The sequence below is a fragment of the Syngnathoides biaculeatus genome, chromosome 9 (genome assembly GCF_019802595.1).
Source record: "Syngnathoides biaculeatus isolate LvHL_M chromosome 9, ASM1980259v1, whole genome shotgun sequence".
Lineage (NCBI taxonomy): Eukaryota > Metazoa > Chordata > Actinopteri > Syngnathiformes > Syngnathidae > Syngnathoides > Syngnathoides biaculeatus.
The window spans coordinates 21346408-21369563 of NC_084648.1; the positions used below are offsets into that span (position 1 = coordinate 21346408).

Here is a 23156-nt window from a genome sequence, read left to right on the forward strand (position 1 = left end):
GACGCGGAAGAGGGCGCGCTCCCGTGCAAGCCTCATTCTTGCCGTTAATCTTCAACTTTTTTGTTTGTTTGTTTGTTTTTAAAAAGCTACAAGATCATTGCAGGTCGCGCATTTCCGAGTGACAAAAGTCTGGAAATGATTTCACTTGGTTGACGTCATAAAATGTGAGCAGGGGCGTGTCCGCTGGATTGGGGGGGGGGGGGAATGAATGCTTGTTTTTCGCTTCCGGAGCAGCGTCACCGGCTCCCCTCTGCCGGGGAAGGGCGGCATCTGGCTGGCCGGGAGGAGGAGGAGGAGGAGGAGGAGAAGAACGAGAAGAACGAGAACGAGAGACGGGAGGAGATCTGGTCGAGCGGCGAGCAGGACGTCAAGCCGTCGGACGCGAGGTGAGGACGCGGTGGTCGTCTCTTTTGGCTCCATTTTGTCGAGAAAGGAAATGGGGGCGAAGGCCAGAGGCCGGAGAGAAGCTCGGGAAGCTCGAAAAGCTCGAAAAGCTCGGGAAGCTCGAGAAGCTCGGGAGGGTGCCGTCTCCGATGGGGCGTTCACGGAACCCAGCGTGGCTTTTGTCTCGTGGTCAACGGCGACCGAGTTGCTTTTTCCCGACCTGTCGGGACTACAAACAACCTCAATTCTCAGGGCGCTTGAAGCCCTCATCAAGCAAGCAGTCGTGTTTTTGAAACGCGCTACTTGGTGAGGGGGTTGAGGGTTCAAGTTCCCATCGAGGACTATTTAGGCTTTATTTGGATCTTACTGTGTTTGCTTGAACGCTCAATCATCCTCCCCACGAGAACCAAAATAAAAGAAGCGATGTTTGGAAGCCTGTGACAGTAGTTTGCGATGTTGGCATCGTTTGTGTCGTAGTAATCGCGCCACTCTCGGATATTTCCTTCATTTGACATTTGCAAAAGGCAACGCTAATTCGGGACAAACACTCCTTGGTGACGGCAAAATGGATGCAGCGCTGCAATCTTAGCAACCATTTTGGCACGAGGGGTGAACGGACAGGAAGGAACCTTGGCAAAACCACCAGCGGATCTTGTGTCTGTCTCCTAATGTTGGATTTCGAGGCGCAGACGGTAGCGAGATGAGCCCGGGAGGACCAAAAAGTTCAGGGCAGGAGCAGTCGTTTATCATGATGCCGCTAAACTGTCAAGTAGGCTGAGCGCGGATAGTCCGTCCGATGAAGACGACGTGGATCTTGGAGCAGGGTCGGGGTTGCTTTTTCTAATCAGGAGCATAACATGTCGGACGTGTTGAGCAAAGAAATCCTTGTACGTGATGACGCCTTGTTGGGATTGCGTGTCGGGCCGGACCAAAGGCTCGCTCGCGGGTCATCGGCATCGTTCAAGTAACTTTCTCTGTGGACGTGTTAAATGACGTCCAACGTAGCTGAAACGGGATTCCTCTCAGACCTGCAGTGCTGCGACGTTGTTGTCACCAACAAAGCTGCCAAAGGTTTTGGTTTTTTGGCCGTGAAAAGGTTGGAAAATGGTTTCTTCCGCCAGATGTGATGCATCTGTAAGGCCGACGAGGCGGTCGGTCCAAACAAGTAAAATGCGTCAGTGTGGATGAAATGGCGCACTGACGTCCTCGCGGCTTGCTTCGGAAACGTGTATGTCTAAATATTGATTGTCGTTAGTAAGTGCTCCGAGGTCAAATGCCGTCCTTCCCCGTCTTCCTTTTCTTTTAACATGGACGAGCAAAAGTCCTTCGGGCGTTTACGGGCCGCCTTTGGGCCAACGAGCACAGCGCACGCTCGGCCTTTTGCCGTCATCCGATAAAAGTGCGTCTGTTTAATTCTGGGGCAGAGCTGCGTGATATTTTCAACCACCGCGCACCAAAATAGCCGCGCGTGGCAGCTGCCACCTCGCGACGGCCAAAGCGCGTGTACGATGCTTGAATTCTTTTGGACTTGCGTGAAGAGTGCGCTCAAGCGTCCGCCCGGCAGCCGACGAGAACAAATTCTGCGCGAGCGAAGAGATATAAAGAACTCCGAGCCCCGCTATCGCGATTCCCGGGCGGAACAATGCGGCTCGTCGGCCCGTGCGCGGGAACCCCCGGAAGCGGACGGCAGAGAGTCGATTTCATCGCAGGCCGACAGCAGCGTGGACTTTTCGTCGACTCTCGCATTGTGTTAGCCGGGCGGCGAAATGTGGTGTGTTTGAACAGGGAAGCCCACCCCGGCCCTCCCGCAGGGGGCCATTTTGAATAGCCTCGCCCGTTCCGGCTGCTTTTTGCTTTCCGTCAAGTTTTTCTTCTGACGAGCCGATTGGGACACAAAGTCGTCACGTTCGGCAACTGCCGTTAGGGTCTGATGTATTATTTTTGAATGAATCCGCAATAGAAACGGGAGCCTTTCAATATCCAGAAGTACCGTAGAAGTGGAAACGGTGAAGGTTTGAAGGCTCGCATATCTGCCAGCAGCGAATTCAGCTCAGTGACTCCCTCGGGTGCGGTCCGCGTGGGTCCGCCGAGGCCGAGGGTTCGTCTTTTTGGTTTGGCGGGGGAGGATAATCGGGCGTCACCGCAATGTTTGGTTTGCGCCGCTTTGTTGTTTGTGCACGAGTGGCAATTCTCCACACTTGCTCGCTGGCGGGAGGCTTTTCAAAAGGTACAAAGTAGTTCAAAAAAACGGCTCAAAAATGAGTCCCTGTTTGAAATGGAGTCATTTTAAACTTAAAAAAAAAATGCTCATCTTCTTTTGGTCACTGAGCGAATTTTGGGGCTCAGTCTTGCGGCCGAGATCGCCGGGAAGAGAATTCCACAGTCTGAATCCTGGAACGCAAATCTTCACTTTGTCCAGGTTGGCAAGCGCCCGCCGACATTCATGATTGTGGGGCAAAAACGGGGAATTCAGCTCCGAGGACACGAGAAACCTTCCGACTCTTCTTGCCGTCCTTGTGTTGATTACGATGTGGCGGGCGTAATAATCAATTGGCAAAGCGCGAGCTCTCTCACAGTTTTTTTTCCATCCACATATTTTTCTTTGCTTGCTTGCTCCAGCGTTCTAACCACAAAGTGAGGGAAGAATGTCGGGAACACGTTGGTGGCTTTCTTCCACGAGGATCTGCTCCTCCTCCTCCTCGTCCTCGTCCTGGTCCTGGCTGGGATCTCCAGCAGCATTTTTGCTGACTGGCAAATGTTCAACTACTACGGTGGACTCCTGTAACGCACACAGAATCGGCAGGACCGTGCAAAGTAGACCTTGCCGAGTGATTTTTTTGTTGTTGTTTGTTTTGTTTTTGTTCCTAATTAGAAAGGCTTTTTACTAGCTGGATTAGCGTGTCGGCCTCGACGTTCCGGTAAGCGCTGCGTCGACTTGTGGGATGGACGTGCTCGCAAAAAGTTGCTAAGCCAGCCTGATGATGAGCGGGACGGCTTCACGCCACGCGGCGTCCGTGTGCTCCGATGGCTCGGAGCCGCCGTTTTGTTTTTTCTTTTGTGGGATGCGAGCGTTGCGCAATTCTTTTGCCAGGTGTGCTCGGATTTGGAAATATTGCTTATAGAGGTTCAAGCGGGAATCAGTGACTCGACAACTATTTTGATCCGTCATCCTCTTTGAAGCAGACTGATTTGTTTTTGCCGAATGAAGACTTTTGCAAACATCTGCTGGAACAACAACAATAACCACTCTTCATTTATTTTTGTCATTTTGAAATAATGTCCTGTTTTTTTTTTTTCCAATAATGCAATGGAAATAGATTTTTTTTTTTTTTGGTGGGGGGGCGGGCTACAGTTCATCGATTAATGAAAATGAATTCATTGATTATTAAAGTAATCCTTATTTGCTGCCCTAACAGGTTTTAAATGTAGGTTGGCGATGGCGTTTGTGTTATTTTAGTAAGGGGGAAAAATATGTTCAAAATTTGAGTTGTGACGAAAACGGCCCAAATCTGGAGTGCGAGCAGATTGTTGTTTTCTGAATTTGTGAAGTGGTTGAAGTCGACAGTTTCTTCACTTATTTTCCGAGTTCTTCTCATTCCTCAAAAAGCGCTCCATCAATCAAAACCAAAGTAAGGAGGAAGCGATCAAATCTCGGTGCCGATCAGGTCTTTCTCCTCGCTCGAGGGCGTCCGCGATTGCGATGGGCTGCCGTTCCGCTGATTATTTGTAAAGCTTGATTTTTTTTTTTTTTTTTTTTTTTTTCCGCCTCCATTTGAGCAAGTCCGCATATCTGCAAATTTGGATTTGGACTCTTGCGACCGAAACGCTAAGGAGGTCTTGAAGAAGGCTTCGCTCAGTGTGCGCCGAGCAAAATGAAGACGAATAGCGAGGGGCCCGGATGACAACCGACGTAATCGGCGACGGTCGCAGCGGCGTCTGTGGCTCGTCTGGCGACGACGCGACATTCCTTTTCTGATGAGTCACCCTCGCGCTCCCGCATTTTGATGGCCTCCTTTTTTGTCTTTTGCTCGCGGTGGTTTGACGCTTTGTGGTGGAAATGTTGAAGCAACGGCCGCGACCTTCATCTTGGGGGACGCCGGAAAACAAGGCAGTCAGTGGTTGACGTCGTGGCTTCCTTCGCCCCTCGGACGTCCCGCCACGTTGCACAGGATGTGATGATTGCGTGTCCTGCTTCCGTTCTCGGCCGTCTTACACCACGGCTGTCAAACGGGTGGTGCCGGGCCATTTATGTGGGCCAAGAAAGTAAATCCAAATTGCTAATTGGGTTCGTTCGATTGTACTAATGTTGATGACATTGCGAGCATTTTTGTTGTCAACCCCACTTTGAAAAGAAGCCTCCTCATTGGGAAAAAAATGTGTTTTAGGTTGATCTTGATTTTTAAAAGTGGTTTCTATCCATTCGCCACGGAATGACAAGCGGCGATCATTCCTTTCCGTGACTCCGCGGCGGTCACAGCCCTCAGAGGGACTCCACAACTACGACGTGAGCTGTGACAAAAATCCGCGTGACAAACGTTTCGCAGACCTTGGGCCATCTACAAGGTGGATTTTCTTTTCTACGACCGCGGTTCTGATTTTGGGAGATAAATAATGAGACCAAGATAAGCAATTCCACCGAATCAAACTTTTTTCACCATTAAAGACGCCAATAAAAATACAATCCAAATTACTGAGGTTGATGGTTCGATGATTGAAAGATGGTGACGCTAGAAAACATTTTCCTGAATGCATTTGTGTTCTTAGCCAGAGTGAAGAATGGTGCCGGCCCGGCCGTGCTTCGGGTCTGTTTTCCTTCCACGGAAATCCGTTCCGCCTCCAGCATCCAATCACGGATCTGATTGACGTCCGAAATGGGTTTATTTTCATCCCAAAATACTCCAGTACTGCGGAGCGGTCAGGACATCTGCCTCACGGTTCTGAATATCGTGGAGGTTTCGTGGCGGCTTTTCTCGGGCTACTCGGGTTTGGTAAGCGGATTGAGGAATCCAAATTGTCCGTCGGTGTGAACGTGAGTGCCGATGGTTTGTCGGTTGAATGCGTCCTGCGATTGGCCGTTGCTCCCGAAGTTCCAAAATGCTTCGGCTCGGAATTGCGGGAAGGTGTTTCTCCACCCCCGCCATTGTCAGCCGCCTTGTTTGTGTCTGAAGGACTTTTCAGGGTCTTGGCAAGTTCCCGTGTTACTGCTGAGACTACGATTGGAATCCTCAAGCACTGATGAGAGGTTGCACGTTGTCATCCTCGCCCAAAAATCCCCGTCTTGTATGCGAAACTGTTATTTTCACGTCATAGCTCGGATTCTTTGGCACGCCCTGCAAATTTCTACTTTTCCTTTGCTACGTGCTCATTTGCTCGTGCAGCTTTCCCGGCCGCAAGGGAAACCGGACCAGCGGAAGTGTGATGTGATGTATACACACACACACACACACGACTGTACGTTCACACAAACTTTCAAGCTCGATGATGTCAGGGTTTTTTTTTTTTTTTTTTTTGGTTTGTTTTCTTCGCACTCCGTGGGGCCGAGTTCTGCGTGGTTTTTGCACTTGCACCAAATTGCTTGTTTGGACTTCGGTCTGAGCGGTGGAGCCGTTTTCTCCCTTATTATTTCCTGTGGTTAAAGCTACACACATTCCTTGTGTACTTGCGTTGTTGCATCGTCAATCTGCAGTCATTGTTTGCGTTTTTTTTTGTGCAAACGGGACGCTGTTTCCATTCCTCAGGCAGTCCTTTTTTTTTTTTTTATTTATTTTTAATTTTGCGAATTTCCGTTGACTGTGCCTGATGAATAATGTTCTGGATATTGAGCAGTTTGGCTTGCGTGAAGTAGTAACCTTTAAGTGTCTTTCACAATCTGTTGATTATTCACAAATGCAGAAAGAGTACAGCTCTGTGTACGGTGTGCATGTGACACATTGGAAGACGGTATGTAAAATATACGTATACGTTTATTGCGATAACTGCAGCAGGAATGTTTTCATTTTGGCAAGTTCACGCGTGTTGCGGCGTCCGCGGAAATGCGGAGGACCGCTCAAATGAGCACGAAGCCAAGAGTGATCTGGCAAGCTTGCCTGCCGTTGTGTAACTCGCCTTGCGCGGTCGCGTTCAAACTCAAAACGGAGAAAAAGAAAAAGAGCCCGTTTCACTTTTATGTCTCTTCTTTTCCAGACGGACAGCCAGCCTTTGAATCAGTGCCGGAGAAAGAAGAATTTTTTTAATGAGAAGGGAAAGCAGATGTGTTGGAGACGCAAGGAAATGTCTCCAGTCTGTTAGGATGGCGGGGAGAAGTGCGATGACGGGAGGAAGTCACGAGAGGCCGATGGAAGGGCTCGCAGAAAGCCGTCGGTGCGCACGTAATGTGAAAAATGAAACAAGATGGAGGTCGCGTTGCAGCTGTTCCTGCCTGAAAGGAAGCGCGCGCACCCCCCCCCCCCCCCGACTTGGCTGCACGCGCACAAATGACGGCAGGCTCGGCGGGGGTCACAAGTCAGTCGGGGTCCTGATGAGCGGCCGGCTTAGCTTTTGCCTGCACTGCACATTGAACAACTGTTGTTGACAAGCAAGCGTCCACGCGTGCGAGTATGTGTCACCCTCGTCTTTGCGATGCTCGTTACAATGCCGGCGGTTCTGTGCCCACAGTGGGGGGAGGCCGGGGGGGGGAGGAGGTCCTTCTCCTCCGCGGCAGAGACGACTCCAAAGTTCCACTTTTACAACGTGAGTGCATTTGTGCTGACGCACCCTCTGTTGCTGCACACCCGCTTGTGGAAACTTCCTTTTGGATTTTTCCATTTTGGTTTGCTTTTCAAAGTGGAAAATGGAGAGGAATTTTCAAGTGTTGAGTTGCGTTCACTTCACCACACGGTGCAAAGTTTCGACCTTGAACGGGAAGGGTTTCGTCCCCTTGGTTGAACTGAGCAACAAAGCCTCCAATTAGCGTCACAAAGATCTCAGCTAAAATGTTTGCCAGTGCATTGAAATGTGGCGTTTGAAATTGTCAACTGGCTCGAGGATGGCCCGACATCAATACAGGCGGTCGTCACTTTTAGGCAATAACCGGTCGCTCTTGTCAGGGATGCAAATGTATTGATTTATCACGCATTCCACTGATCTTTGAAGACACCCGGAAAGTGCGAGCTCTTCAGTTGTTTGCCGTTTACGATTGCGTTGGCAATTTACGGAGACCGGCAAACCCGAGTCACTGAACCTCATTCGCTCACGGTGCGCGTGGAGGTTTACGGATCCTACACAAACACGTGCCCAAGAGCTTAAAACAACTGAAAGTGAGCAGAGGGCTGGCCGACGGACTGTGAACGATACGGTGAAAAAAGTGTGTGGCGCGTCACTCACCTGGACTAACTTAACAGCGACGGAGCGGAACAGTCTCGGCCGCCGCTATCAGTTTTTCCATCCAAAAGGTGTTAAGAACTGCTTGAGCTTTGTGGAGAGCTCCGTACACTTCATCGGGGCCATTCTCCTTCCTCTTTCTTGCATCTTTGGTGTTGTGGCGGATGCATCGTATAAGTGCTCCGAGCCTCGCTGTTGGTAAAAGTCTGCCAAGTTTTTTTTTTTCCCAGCTTCTCGCCGCAGGACCCACATCGCCTCCTCCGGTCGCGTTCATTCGTACGAAGGGCCGCAGTCGCGCATCCGGGTGCCGAAGCGCCGGGTCAGCAGCAATATGGGCTGGGGAACGAGTCGTGCTAATAAATCAGCGTATGCGGTGGCGTCCCGATGGTATGTTGACTCGTTGCAGCGGGATCCAACGGGGCCACGCGCGTCCCGTCATTTGACGTCAATGAAGTTCGTGTCGTGCGCGACGCTGGTTGGCTGGAGCACCAGATCCAGTCCAAGATCTCCAACAGCGATGGATCTCATCAAATCCATGAAGTTCCTCACGATTGTGTGTGAGAACCAACGCTACTTTCTTTTCAGAGTACGATTCGGAGACGTGAAAATGGGCACAAATGCATTCCGTGGCATCTGTGCTAGCCTTGAACGCAGAGGGCGATATTTGTGACGTAACCTTTGAAAGTCTTCTCGGGCTTTGTAACTGGTTTGCACGGTTTGAAAAGTGCCGCTTAGGAATTTGTGGCCGGGAAGCGCTTTCGTCCCTCTGGCTTGATGTGGGGGAAAACAAAGCAAAAGGGATGCCATGACACCCGATTGTGCACGCAGCCAAATACATACTTGCTCGTACTCGAATGAAATTCTGGCTGCAGTGATCCACCCGCTGCTTGTGTAAGTAAGCCGACGGTTCCCACGCCGTCGACGCGCAGCGCCCGGTACGGTCACCCGAGCGCCGTTCATCATCCGTTTGAAGAGCGTGATTTGGAGTCACCCGTAAGTCTCGTCATCCGTGCTCAGCAGCGCGGAAATGACCTGTGTGGCTGCTCGCATTTTGACAAGTACCCAATACCGTCCAGATGTACAATATCTGCACGGATACCCTCGCTGGCATCCCGAATTATATTTACTCGAGTGACTACGGGGCACTGAAAAACCTAACCATCATCCATGGATATTATTTTTCACGGTATTGGAAAAGGCAGCAGTGTGTGAATTAGTGGTTAACCTGCGGGAGTAGTTCTGGGCTTCCGGGTTCGAGTCTCGGACTTCACATGTGCAGCTTGCATCTTCTCCCTGTGCTTGCGTAGGTGTTCTCCGGTCCGTTTTTAAAGCATGCATGCATGCATTTCATTGAAGGCCGGAAGTGGAAACGTTGAGCCAAAACCGTGAGGATGAAGCTCGATTTTCCTTCGACGGCGTCCCCTCGGTCGTCAACGGCGGTCGTAGTACTGCTGTCTTTTTGGGTTGGACTTTATGGCCGTCCCACGCGATGGACGGGACGACGTTCCACGTTTGTGCTTTGGCTCAATTGGAGCACTCGTGAACTGAACTCTTGAGAAGTCAGTGCGGAGAAGGAAAAACGTCGGGAATCTACATGAGGAAGTCGGCAACATATGGAAGCCATCAGTAATATACAAGTCAATATTTGTTATTTTGTCTTTTACTGGAATGCCACTTAACCATTAGATGTGGCCAAAGATTTCAAGGTTGCCCCCCCCCAATTTGTTGTAACCCACGTGGAGATTTGGGTGATTTTTGCAGCGGTGTTGCAAATGTAGAACGCGCAGTACGCAGCGGCGATTGTCGGAAGCGTTGCGGCGCTTGTGGGAGGGGCCTCCTGTGACATCAACTCGATGATGGTTCCAGCCCGGGAAGCCTCTGCAGCAAAGCCAGCTTCATCCATCCCGTAAACGAGCCTTGTTGTCCGTAAATGTTCGGTGGCGGCCGTGCCATTAATGCCTCTTTATTTGTCCCTGCGGTGTCCCGCCGTCGTTTCGGTCTCCCCTTTTCAGTCCTCCTCTTTTTCCCTTTCCCGCTCGCTCATAAATCCCGTTTTGATGTCGGCCCCTCCCTCAGGACGCCGCCGCCTGTCTCGGGCCCTCCCAATCGGATGACGAGAGAGACGCAGAGGGCCGGCATGGACCTGGACCTGGACCTGGACCTGGACCTGGACCTGCTCCATCTATACATTTTGAAAATTACTCAGCAGCCGGTAAGTCGAGCGAAGGTCGGGAAGTTTGGAACTTCGCAGCCGTTTCTTGTCAACAGTCAGTCAGTCAAATAAGGCAAACGGCAGCCGCGCGGGTCCGGCGAAATCCACAGAACAGTCGAGGTGAGCGGTCGCCGTGATCTTCATGCCTATTTTAGTGTGATGGGTAGCGTGAGCTATTTCGTCCTCGCTTTGACTTTAATTTTATCAGGAGAATCTTTGAAAAGAAAATCCGGCACTGGCCTCCGTTCTACCTCGACGTCGCCGTGTCGAATTTGCGCTGTTGATTTTTCAGTCAAAGCTGGATAAGAACCCCGAAGCGTAATCAGAATAACCAAAAGCAGCTCGCTAACTGACAGATGGGAAAAGCAATGTGATGTCCTCGGAGAAAGCATCAATCTTTTTTTTTGACATCTGTTAAATAAGACGTCAGCTTTTTATGCCGAGTGCCATCAAATACTGACCAGCCTCCGCCTTTACAGTGGTTTTTGTGGTTGTTCGCACAGCATTTTGTAATGCAGAATAACAGTTAAAAAAAAAAAAAAAAAGGTCACCTCGGCTTGTTTGCTACTTCAACGTAAACATTTTGAAAGCAGCTGTTGTGACTCGTGACCTTTGCCGCAGACGAATTTGCTCTCTAAGGGCACCGCGAGACTTAAGAAGATTCTTCACATTCCTCTGCTGACGATTCCTTCTTTTTTCGACCCCCCCCCCGGCGGTACTCAGATGTGCAGCCGAGCGTGCTGAACCTTGAACCGTGACCAGCGGCGCTCTATGACTGACCTCCCGTCAGGTACGCAAGACGCACACATGCTGCGTATGTGTTAGGAATGTGTTGAAGTAATATGAGGGGAAACCCCCCCCCCCCCCAACCCCCCAATGTTTAAGTGTAAAGAGAAAATTGTGCTGTAGGGCATAGGGTATGTCAACAGTTACTGAAAGTAAATGGCAATATTTAATAAACGAGAGTTGTGCTCATTATGTTTGAGTAAGACTGGTCAAACCAGGTAAGATGGCTGTGCGCTAAACCAAATTCGTGAAACACAAACAATCATACAAAGTAAATCTGCAATATTATGGGACTGCGAAGGAAGAGCCGTGGTGTAGCGGCGGTACTGTAGCCGTATTCCATGATGATAAATTCATAAATGACAGGGTAAGTGGAAACATTTTTGAATTCAAACAATGATTTTATGCACAGCAGTACAATGAAGACTGAGATCAAATGAAGAAAAACGTGAAATAAAAAAAAAAAAAGTCCCAACTCTTCGCAATATATGCTCGGTTAGACGATTCAATGGCAAACCGACCAGAATTTAAATTTGATCCATCTTGGACATTTGGAAAATCCCAACCTCCTTTCTTATTTGCGGTGCTGTACTTCTGGATCATTCCAGAAGGAGTGAAAAGCTCCACGCAGACTGAAGGGAACAAATTGTAAACTGGTTTTTCTGGTCGCCTAATTCGCTAAATTCTGATGACGGGGGGGTTGGATATCTCGCTCCGGGACGATCGATAAGATCGAGCCGACAACCTTGCGGGTCGGAGTCGACCTCTGGACCGCCTGGAACCTTTGCCGCCCCAGTAACGAAAGCCGAAGGCGTTTTCAAAAGCGTTTATTTCCCTTGCGTGTGGTTTTCTCTTGCAGCGGCTGGAACCGTCGGCCGCGATGACGTCGGTAGACGTGAGCAATCGCAACGGCCCCCCCGCCAAGCCCCCCACTTCGCTCAGCCTGCGCTCGTCCCACAACCAGCTCCTCGCCAGCGACGTCATCAAGCAGGGCTCCACGCCGCCCAAGTGTCGCAAAAAGTACGCGCTGACAAATATCCAGACCGCCATGGGCCTCGGGGAGGCGGCGCCGCCTCCGTCGTCAGCCCCTTCGCCGCCTTCGCAACTGCTGACCCCCAACAATGCCAAACTGGCCAAGAACGGGGTCAACCGACTCCGCAAAGCCGGGCGGGATCACAATAGAAATACAACAGACCTCGGTCTCGAAAGCCCAACGGGGGATCCGCGCGCGAACCCGCCCGAGGATGACGCCGAGCTGAACCCAAACGGTAACGCCCACTGCAAGTCGGACGACGACGGGTCAGAGTCGGAGGGCGGCTGTCACGTCAACGGCAACTCGGGAGATGGCGTTTACCTCTTGAACGAGAGCGACGACGACGGCGGCGGCGGCATCCTGTCCCGGAAGGAACTTCTGTCCCTGATGGCGGCCGAAGAGGAGGAGGAGGAGGAGCCCCAAAACGAGTTGATCAAGAGCCAGTCTCCGGTGAATAACGGCTCAGACCCCCCCGCGCCCCCCCCACCTTTCCCAGAGGACGCACCCCTCCTCTCGTCTTCCTCTTCCTCGTCCTCTCCGGAGACCAAGGAAGACGGGAGGACCGGCGCTCTCAACCGCATCCAGAACTTGAACCCGAGCGACGAAGACTTGAGTTGGACCACGTTGTCCCAGGAGAGCAACTCCGCCGGGGAGGCAGGTACGCTGGGCCGCTTTTTTCATGTTGACTTGCTCGGTTGGGCCTCGGGCCTTTTCCTCCATTTGCGGACAATTTCTGTTCGAGCGCCGGCCCGACTGGGGACGGAATAACAAACGCTCCGTCCGTCCGGCCTGCAGTAAATCCCCCCACAATCCCTCTGGGACAGCCTCGGGGGGGGGGGGGGGGGGTGAGCTATTTGGGCTTCATTGTCTCCGTCCCTCGTGGCACGTTTCACGAGCGAGTCGGCCTCGTCTCTGAAACCAACTAGCTTTGATTGTCGGTCGGCAACGTGTAGTCTGGACGGAAATGTTTGTTTTCTGAAGAGTGTCGAAGCTCTTTGGCGAATTTGCCGACATTTAACAGCCAATCGTCGGGACTCCCCGAGTGCCTTGTTGTTTTTCCCAGGTGCGTGTCAGAACCCTCTCGGGATGTTGCGCTTTCGACGCTTTCTCAGCGGGGAGCCAAAACGGATGCACGCACGCACACGATCTGAAAACATTTGACAAGAGAATCGAAGTTGAATATTTGGCTTATCTGCGTCACGATTGCTTTCGCGGGCGGATTTCAGTCTGCGATCGCTGCACCTCAACGCCGATGAGCATAAAAGACGGCGCAAGGATTGCGCGGCCAGGCGACCGCGCGAGGTGAACACGTTCACGACCGGCGTTTTGCGAGATTGAACGTTTGCCGCGTTTTTCGGAGACACTGGCGCTCCCCGCGATCTCGGAGAACGGCGGCTGCAAGCGAAAGCGGTGCGGCGGCGGCGTCAGTCCGAATAAAATGCGTACTTTGCTTCGTCGTCATCTCCGATGCGAAAATTGGGATTTGGAATGAGTTCAAGCGGACCACACCAGCGAGTGACTCCGAACCGGCACTCATTCGTCGGCGGCGCTCGTCTCGGCCTTTTGTGGCGTTTCCCCCCCGCCCCTCGCTTCTCCAGTCCTCGTCACCCCCCCCCCCCCCCCCTTCCCCGTCCGTCCTCTCTCCTCTCTGTCTGGGGTTGTGCGCATTTGGCAACGGCTCCGTTTTTCATCTGGCAAACGAAGGCACAGTATGATGCTGGGCAAAGACTACATGCTGGCCATCGTCATTGTCAATTACGAGGGTAGGTGTGTCGTCGGACTCTCCGTCACGGTCGACTCCCAAGTTTTCTGTCTATCGATCGGATGAGCGCAGAGTGCGTTTTTGTGCGAGAGCATTTCCCCAGCGCGTCTGTGTCTGTGTTTTTCAGTTTTGCGACACGAGCCCTCCCCTCCCCCTTTACGTTGAACTTGCTGGCTGCATGCTAACTGTAGCTAATGTGGCTCAGTAGGGAAAGGAGCACCACAGGTAGCGTGCGCACGGCTGTAGCGTCGGCGCCGTCACGCTAAGACGCGGAATCCCGCGACCCGGCGTGGGGGTGACGCTGCAAACTTTGCAGCACGATGCAGCCTCCCCGCTCGCTCCTTTTCTGTCTCTCTCTCTCTCTCTCTCTCTGCATCCCGAATGTTTACATCCCCCAGTCCACCTCCACTTTTGTGCTCCCGTCACAGCGGCTCCCCACCCGGCCGACACTTGTGTTTTAGCCGAGACGGACCGTTGCCAGAACGGCTTTCGTTGGGCCACTAACCGTGAATCCAAATCGGGGCAAGGTTGACGTAGCCTCTTTTTTTGATAGCGGAGCAAAAGTCAAGAACAACATTTTTGTGACTGGAATTGATGTCGGTAGTCTGTAAGAGCACGAGAGCTTGTGGTGGTGGTGGTGGTGGTGGTGGGGGGAGGTGTCTTTGTCACTCATGATGGAGTTTTGCCGGGGGTCCATTTTTACCCAAAGCTTTGTTGGGGGGTCTGTGCAGCGGTGGGAGCGCATGTGATTGGTTCGCATCCACATACCAGATCCTAACATTAAAAAATATGACAGGATCGGGGGAAAAAAAGACCGAGTAGACCAAAGTTGTGAGATGGCGGAACTCCTAATATGGTCATGGAACTTGTTCTCCCCCCAAAAATAAGCAAACGGCCTCAATTTTGTTGAGCGGAATCGCAGCTGCCGTACTGTCCGTGACATCCAGTGGGAAGCAGCGAGTGCTGAAGCTTTTTGGTGAGCGTATGGGACACCACAGCCAGATTCATCCCTCCAACAATCATTTCATCGTTTCCCCTGAAAGGTAATTCTTCATTTTCGGTGGTTTGTTAGCGCCCGACTTCCGGGGAAAACTGGACTCAGACGGGACGGATGGTCTTGGGACGCCGCAATCAAGAGATGGTGCGCACCATTGATGGCGCTACGGAAGATTTTTTGGGGGGGGGGCTAGAGAACCCAAATTTATTGACCTGAGTACGGCAGTTTGTGCGCGAGCGAGCGTCCGCATTTCATCCCGACGAGGCCGCCATTGTGTGACGCGCCGCCGGCCGCCATTCATCAGCGAAGTCGGCACACCGAGCGCTCTCGAATTGATTTCAACGCACAATTAAGAGAAAGCTAATTTGCATCCGCACCATTTGCACGACGGTGGTCGCCGGAGCTCTGCGCGTCGTCTGAAACTGCTCTCAACAAAAAGTATCGGCATTACTGCTCAGTCTGTTTTTAGCTCTAAAAACATATTTTGCGTCTGTCGGCAAATCCCTCGCGTGTCAAATAAAGATGATTGTGACTCTGATTCCGAAATACGTATAGGAATATTTTTGTTGGCTTCTTTATGAGAATGATCGGCCAAGAAAGCCACTGCAAAGGACAAGAACAACGACAATTCCTACTTTTCGGACATTGCGTTGCTTGATAAAAGAGCAAAGTTATCTTGTATCTTATCTGATTTGCCACCTTTTGGAGTTTAAGCTCACTTGCGACAAACTGCCAGCGGCAGCCGTGAGTGCGTGAATGTTGTTTGCGACTTTCAGACCAGGGCATCTTCTATAGCGGGCAAATCAAGTTTGCATTTTCCCCGCCACAGCACGTCGTTGTGTGCGCGCGATGTCGGTAGCTGCCGCATTTCCTCCCAACGTGTCGCATCAGCCATCTGCTTAAAGCTGCGTGTTTTTAAAGCCAGCGCCAAGTCAACTTTTTGGCCATCCAAAAATGGGAAGAAAAAAAAAGCAGACATGTTGTGCATTGAAGCTGTGATTTGCAAAGCTGATGTCATTTCCTTTTGGCTTTTTTTTTTGGGGGGGGGGGGCAAAGAAATTCATCCCAAGCGAGAGCAAACTTTTCAAGCAGGAATCTGCAAAAGCAGCTTACGTTTGCTTTCTGCTTTTCCATCCAAGTGGACATTTTCACCGTCTGGTGTTTGCTTGCAATACAAACGACTGCTAATTGTCTGTCTGCCTGTAATGTTCGACCTAACTTTTCAAAAAAAAAAATCTGGCACTTATTGGAAAGTAATAAAACAAATGAGTTTCTGAGCAAGATGTTGCTCAAAGCTTGCTGAAGCCCTCGAGTTGTGTTGCCGGCCAGTCCAGTTTTTTCCCCGTTTAAGGTTCTCGCCTCCTCTGCAGCTCTTTCAAAGGAAGCTTTTTATTATTATTATAATTATATATATATATATATATATATAATTTTTTTTTCAAATGGGTCTTCACAGTTCAAGTGAGAAGGCAGAAGCGCAGTCCAGCGTGCGATCTCACGCCGGAGCTCGCACCCGGACACCCGCGCCACCCCGCCAGGTCCCGCCTTCTAAAGGCTCATACGTGCATGTACACACACGTGCAGTTTTGATTATTGATCCATATTTTGCTTGCCATTCCTTTTTGAAGGCAGGCCCAGTTCGATCATCTGCGTTTATTGGCCCGGCGGGCACGGATGGCTGTCTTTTTAACGTCGTTCCTTCCCTTAGCAGATATCTGGAACGAGCCGTCTTTCCAAACGGACTCGGACCTGCCGCCCGGATGGAAGAAGATCACCGACATGGCGGGTATCTACTACTGGCACATTCCCACGGGAGCGACCCAGTGGGAGAGACCCGCCGCCCACGCCGCCGCCGCCCCCGGACAGACGGAGCCCCGGGCGCCGGGCGAGCGCGCCGGCCCGACGGCGTTTCAACATCCGGCGGGCTCGCTGAGCCCCTCGCCTACGCCTGACCAAGAGGTGACCCACCGGGGCCGCGCGCGGGCATCTCGCCCCGCTCCTCGTATTGTCCTCGCTTCATTTTACTCTCTTTCGCGCTTATGAGAAGAGTTGGGCTGAGGAAACGTACGACGTGAAGTTAAATGGCAGCTCTAAAAAAGTCATCAGGACAGACAACGCCGAAGACTTTTTGGGGATCATTCAGTGCAGGGAGACAAAAGTTGTCGTCATTCTTCCACGGGATGTGCGAGATATGATATTGACAAATATGACAAATTCACCGTTTGCCCCTTTTTTTCTTTGCCTGGAGAGCCTTGCCCTTCTTCGTGTTTTGCATGAAAAGCTCACCTGGTGGTGTTTTTGTCACCTTCCATTGTTGCCACAAGATGGCGCCAACTGTTAATAATTGCTGTCAAAGAAGTCCGTGGAAGTGAGGGATCATTTTTGGATGTTGTGATTGGGCTAAATTGGACTTGGGGCCTCGTTGGCCTCGGGTGTCTTTTTTGGTTGAGCTAGCAAACGACGGAGCACAGTTGCTGTCGTCGGTAGTGCTTGACTGCTATTTTTGCGAAGGGGCGACGTCGTTCGGCGCTTCTTTTCTCCATCGAATCATCTGAATTTTAATTTGAAATGATATATGGCATACTGTAAGTGATTTACGTTGATAGTTTGTGGTATTGTTGGAGTTTCAAGTATGACTAGACAATTTTTTTTTTTTTTTTTTGCTTTTTACAGCATGCCTTGGTGGAAATATTAGAAATGATTTTTAAGACTTTGCTGTGTGCCATGAAGCTAAAAAAAAAACCAAAACAAAACACTGAAACGTTGAGTTTGCCGTCAAAAAAGTGAACAATTCAAATCTTTGGAAGGCAGAAAAAGTTGTCAAACGCCAGGACCGCCACTTCATTTTATGTCATGTTTTGCGCTAAAACACCAAAAAGGCAAATTATCTGCACTTTTAATCATACCAAGCACTCATTTGAAATGAGTGGAATAATGCAATAGTTGAATAACCTTTTTTTTTTTTGGCTTTTGATTTCAAAACTAGTCATCCCTCAATTTGTCGTGCGTTTAATAATAGACAATCGTGCGGCCATGAAAAACAAACTGAGAGCAGACTTAATTGGTTCATTTTAATATCTGGCAGCACTCGAGCTGTTTTACCTTCAGAGTAGAGCCAGCACAGCAAAACTGCATCTGGTTCGATGATACTTTGTCCTTTTCGACATGCTTGAGCTCAAATGAATTTGGTTATTAATATCTAGAAAAGCACAGAACAGGCCACCGTGAGGCATTTTTGTTCTCATGGTTCCGTGTGTCAGGCGGCCGTTCAAAACCAACAAGAAACTGCGGAGAGAATCTCTTTTTCCTGCATTTTAGATTTTATATGGCTTCCTAGTCCCCCCGTCCCCTTTTGACTTTGGCACCCCTTTGCTTCTAACACTTGATGTGGACTTCTTTCGACCGCACTTTTTCCGAATATTGTGACGAGTGAGCGTCCATATGTTCTCCCCCCTTTTTCTCGTGCTTGTGGGCCTGTCAGGCGGACGAAGTCTTCTTCAGGGGCTCGGCCCGCTCGGGCAGCTCCGCCTCCGACAGCTCGGCGGAGCCCCTCCACGAGCACGTCCTGCCCACGTGTGGATTCGTCAACAGCTGCTATTTCGTAAGTGACCCGCCGGCCCCGATCGACACGACCCGACGCGGAGTTTCCTGTACAGGCGAGCGATGAAAGAAGCCGGCGGGGGGGGAGGGGGGGGGACTGGTGCAGAATGGCAGACGGTCAGGGCGAGACGGGATGATGTGATGCAAAGCAACCGCTGGAGGTGTCCGTCCGTCCGTCCGTCCACCCGCTCGCCCGCCTTTGCCGGCGTCGTCGGGTGCATCCTACGTGAAGCGAGATTTTTTTTTCGCCTTGCAAGCGGCCAACAGAGTTTTCGATTTCGTGTCCAGTAACGCAAAACTGAGACGTGTTCGAACCCCCGCTCCCACTGCATCTCTAAAGTTTCCTTTTGTTTTCTCATTTCTTCTCTTCTTTGGAAACGTGATCCCCCTTTCTTTGTGCCTAGCCTCGCTCCACGTCGCCACAGGGGGCGTCAGATCAGGAGTGTACCCCCCGTCACCGAGAAGACAAAGACAAGGTGGGAACTGCCGAACTTCTTTCAGAGCTTCTCCGACAAATGAAATTCAACTTCTTGCTGATTGTGGTGACTTTTCCCGTTTGACGGATTCCGTAAGGTTCCGTTGGCGCCGTTGAGCTCGACATTTTTCCCCCGCGTCGTAACAAAGGCCAGCGTGCGCTGAGCACTGAGCGAGTTGGTTAACAGCCTTGTTGTGTTTCTCCCCCCTGTCGACGTCGACCGACCCCCGACCATCTGTGCACGTGTGCTTTAAACGCCACGTGTAGAAGCACGCGTGGGGTGATTTGGGCGGAAAGATTGATAGTGAGGTGTGGAAGGCAAGTATCGCCACGCATTCGACGAGTCTCGTCGCCACCCCAAACCGCCAACGTTTGGCTGAATCGCCACGAGCGGCCCGGATAGCATGCGCGGGCGGGCCGGAGCGCTAACGTCGACTCTTTCTGGCCTGTCCGCTCAGCCCTGCCGCCGCGTACACTGGAACGCTTTAGCAGCTGCATGTCCCGCCACACACACACACACACGCGTGACGCGACGCGCCGCCGCCGCCGCCGTCCGCTCTGCACTTTGGACGCATGCTGCGATTTTCACTTTCCGTGATTTGTGACCACTTTGTGTCCTCTCGGCCCTTCTCCCACAGGCGTCGTGTTGCTCCAAAAATTTGAGCCGTCACGTCGCCACAGGGTTAGCTTTAGCTTCGGGGTTGATCAGCGGCCAATCACGTGCTTGGACTTGAAGCGCAAGTCCCGTGTGGAAAATGTCTCCCGACGACGACGACTTGCAAATTGCAAAGAAAAGCGCGAGCGAGAAGGCGCCCGCCGAGGCCGGCCGACAAACGCTGGCCGTCACTTTGCCAATTTGCCAATCGCTCGCTTTTAACCAAGAAAAGACAAATTAGCGTCGCCTTCGCTTTGACGACGAAACCAAGACGGCCTTTTTTTGTGCGGTGTGGAAACCAAGCGTGTTTGGCTCAGCCTTTTATCCCCCAGCTGCCGATGCGCGGCGTGCCCCGCCCCCTGAATTTCTCAACCAATCGCACGGCAGTCAACATTCCCAAAAGTCCCAATAAAATCAAATATGCAGACGCTCGCCCCGATACTCTAAAACACATTCCGGGCTCCATGCGTTAGACTTCATGAGCCGCATCATATCCATGATTTACATGTTTTTATCCCTCTTATATGTACTTTCCATTTCGCAGATCGTGGCACGACAGGCATGTTGAGCTTCTTTCATGAGTCGAAGAACACGTTTTTGTTCTTTTGTTCCGCAAATCTTTTGTTTTGTGTTTTCATTTCCGAGTATAATAAGCAGTTGACCTGCATACCTTTTGAAAATCAACTTTGGACCCTTTCGAAATGTTAAAGTGGGCAGTAAACGCGAGTGCAAACCCGATTGTCGCTATCGCGTGTGCCGCACATCGAATGAGCGAGCGAGCGAGCTTGTACGCTGTCCCACGCTGCCATTCCTTCCAATTGAGGAAAATTATGAAATTCACCGACATCGGCAGCAGGCAATATTTGCGCTTCCGTGTGTGAGGAGGGCTCGAAAGTCTTCTTTGCGTTCTGGTTGTTTTCCCGCATTCTGACGTCCGTTTACGTTGCTTCCGCGGACCAGGACTTGCAGGAGGCCACGGTGAACCCTGACCCCAGCCTAAAGGAGTTTGAGGGTGCGACTCTTCGCTACGCCTCACTGAAGCTAAGGTAAAAAAAAACATTGGAAAGTCTCTTTGGTCATGTGACTCAGTTAGCCGAAGCGCCAGCACGTAGCCTTTAATGGCTGTCAAATAACCTGCCAGGGAACAGGAAATGGACTTTCCTGATCAGGAAACGGTGCCCCCGACCGCTCTGTCTGGTTTTATTTGGGCTCAGTGGCGCTAAGGCGTCACCACGGCGACATCTCATTGCTACTTTTATTCCACGTCCGTTGCAGGAACCGTCCAGCGGCGGAAGAAGACGAGACCAGCGTCGCCAACAGTGACCCGCAATCGAAGGTAAAGAGCAAAGGCGGCCTCACATCGAAGCGCAAATGGCGCTCGTCTCCTGCTGCGCGACGGTCGACACGCGAGTTAACGTGCGTCGCTCGACTTTCTGTCCGCATTTTTGGGCGCTTTCAAATTCACTTCTAACCGTGTCAAGACTCGGGCTTCCGCGACACAATCCACCTTTTAATACCATCACTCTTAAAAAAAAAAAAAAAAAAAGTAAAGCCCTTGTGATTGGGAAGGCCACGGACAGAGATTGAAATGGCGCCACGCATATCAGCTGAAATCTGACGACAAAAAAAAAAAAAAATCAAGACCAACGCGACCATAAAAGGAGAAAAATGGTGGTGATGTGCAAATCGAATTTCATATTCAAGTCGAGCTGGTAAATCTGGCTCGGGGCCTCTGAAGCTAGCAAAGAAGGCCTTGCTGGCCCTGACCGCAACCGAATTATTGCCTCGTTTCACGCGGAGGCGACGGTACGGCGGAAGCCAGCCCGTTTCCAGTTGACTCGCCGCCGGTTCCGACCAACCGACTGACCGATTTGCACAGCGCGCCACAAAGTTTGGATTGGCGACGAGATGGGCAGAATTCTTCTGGCTCAACCATGGCTAACGGCAAAAAGCAAATGACAACTAGCGGCACTCCCTGTAATTTGTCTCCAACTGATTTTTTGTAAAAACTGTGCTACCCCTACTTCCAAACGTCTGTAGTTCGGAAGGACAATTCCAGACACAAAAGGCAAAAATAGGCGAATTCCAGCGAACGTAAACATCCTGCTCTCCCATTGGCTATCGCCGTCGCATCCCATTGGCTCGGAGGGATGTCATTCTTTACCCACGATGCTCAAGCGTCACCAAAGGCTTTTTTTTTTTTTTTTTCATCACGGAGCCCAAGAAACTTTGGTGGCTTTCACTTGCGCGTCTGTCCGCACTTCGGTTTTGTGTCATTTGCCGTCCCCCGCGATGCTTTTCGCCGGTCACTCCCTTTTTCGCGTCTTCCACGGTTTGGAAGCGAGAAGTGACGAGCGAGTTGGACTCTCCCACGCCGCGAGCGCGCTCTGATTTTTCTCGTCTTTTTGGGCCCGTTCCCACGGCGCCGTCGGTGGAAATGCCAGGCGGTCTCGGTCGCTCAATTCTTTTTCTTTCTTGTTTTCGCGCGTCAGTGCTTCGCAGTGCGCTCGCTGGGCTGGGTGGAGATGGCCGAGGAGGACCTGGCGCCGGGCAAGAGCAGCGTGGCCGTCAACAACTGCATCCGCCAGCTGTCCTACTGCAAGAACGACATCCGGGACACGGTCGGCATCTGGGGCGAGGTGAGGGACATTCTCAAGCCGGCCGGGCGTGCCGTCACGTCCTCGTTCTGTCCTTCCTTCCTGTTAAAAATGTGACCACGATCGTCTGTCATCGGTTAGGCGCCGTGAGATAACAATTTCGGCTCCAAATATTTTCACTCGGGCTTCACTCCCAAAATTGGAGCACAAAAACATTTTGGTTTTCCATGTCAGTGGATTATTGACGGAAACTGATTTCATGTCGGAGTCGGAGTCGGGCGGCAAAGCGCGTTCGTCCACTTCACAGGGACCTCTTGCGGGTTGGAAGACCCAACTTGTCGTATTCGCCCTTCAAGTTCTTCCGCAGTCGTCGCTTTGCTTCCCACGCATGTCGGAGTCGGGCGGCAAAGCGCGTTCGTCCCCTTCACAGGGACCTCTCGTGGGTTGGAAGACCCAACTTGTCGTATTCGCCCTTCAAGTTCTTCCGCAGTCGTCGCTTCGCTTCCCACGCATGTCGGAGTCGGGCGGCAAAGCGCGTTCGTCCCCTTCACAGGGACCTCTTGTGGGTTGGAAGACCCAACTTGTCGTATTCGCCCTTCAAGTTCTTCCGCAGTCGTCGCTTCGCTTCCCACGCATGTCGGAGTCGGGCGGCAAAGCGCGTTCGTCCCCTTCACAGGGACCTCTCGTGGGTTGGAAGACCCAACTTGTCGTATTCGCCCTTCAAGTTCTTCCGCAGTCGTCGCTTTGCTTCCCACGCATGTCTGAGTCGGGCGGCAAAGCGCGTTCGTCCACTTCACAGGGACCTCTTGTGGGTTGGAAGACCCAACTTGTCGTATTCGCCCTTCAAGTTCTTCCGCAGTCGTCGCTTCGCTTCCCACGCATGTCGGAGTCGGGCGGCAAAGCGCGTTCGTCCCCTTCACAGGGACCTCTTGCGGGTTGGAAGACCCAACTTGTCGTATTCGCCCTTCAAGTTCTTCCGCAGTCGTCGCTTCGCTTCCCACGCATGTCGGAGTCGGGCGGCAAAGCGCGTTCGTCCACTTCACAGGGACCTCTTGTGGGTTGGAAGACCCAACTTGTCGTATTCGCCCTTCAAGTTCTTCCGCAGTCGTCGCTTCGCTTCCCACGCATGACGGAGTCGGGCGGCAAAGCGCGTTCGTCCACTTCACAGGGACCTCTTGCGGGTTGGAAGACCCAACTTGTCGTATTCGCCCTTCAAGTTCTTCCGCAGTCGTCGCTTCGCTTCCCATCCATGACGGAGTCGGGCGGCAAAGCGCGTTCGTCCACTTCACAGGGACC

General features: G+C 51.7%; 1 protein-coding gene across 5 annotated transcripts in view; it reads left to right on the top strand.

Annotated features, from left to right (window-relative positions):
- Positions 1–224: 224 nt before the first annotated feature.
- apbb2b (amyloid beta (A4) precursor protein-binding, family B, member 2b) overlaps positions 225–23156 on the top strand; it is a 59515-nt gene continuing 36583 nt past the window's right edge. For 2 of the 5 annotated variants that reach the window (XR_009796322.1, XM_061829068.1), the window contains exons 1-11: positions 225–386; positions 9820–9955; positions 10679–10745; positions 11601–12432; positions 16242–16492; positions 18015–18134; positions 18538–18609; positions 18876–18926; positions 20224–20309; positions 20539–20599; positions 21756–21902. Coding sequence is in view for 3 of the 5 variants with exons in the window: in XM_061829068.1 (XP_061685052.1) it covers positions 11622–12432; positions 16242–16492; positions 18015–18134; positions 18538–18609; positions 18876–18926; positions 20224–20309; positions 20539–20599; positions 21756–21902 (1599 nt within the window). In the remaining 2 variants the exon portion in view is untranslated. Of the gene's footprint in view, positions 387–9819; positions 9956–10678; positions 10746–11600; positions 12433–16241; positions 16493–18014; positions 18135–18537; positions 18610–18875; positions 18927–20223; positions 20310–20538; positions 20600–21755; positions 21903–23156 lie in introns of those variants that run through there. The other 3 variants (XM_061829069.1, XM_061829070.1, XM_061829071.1) reach the window with 3 other exon arrangements.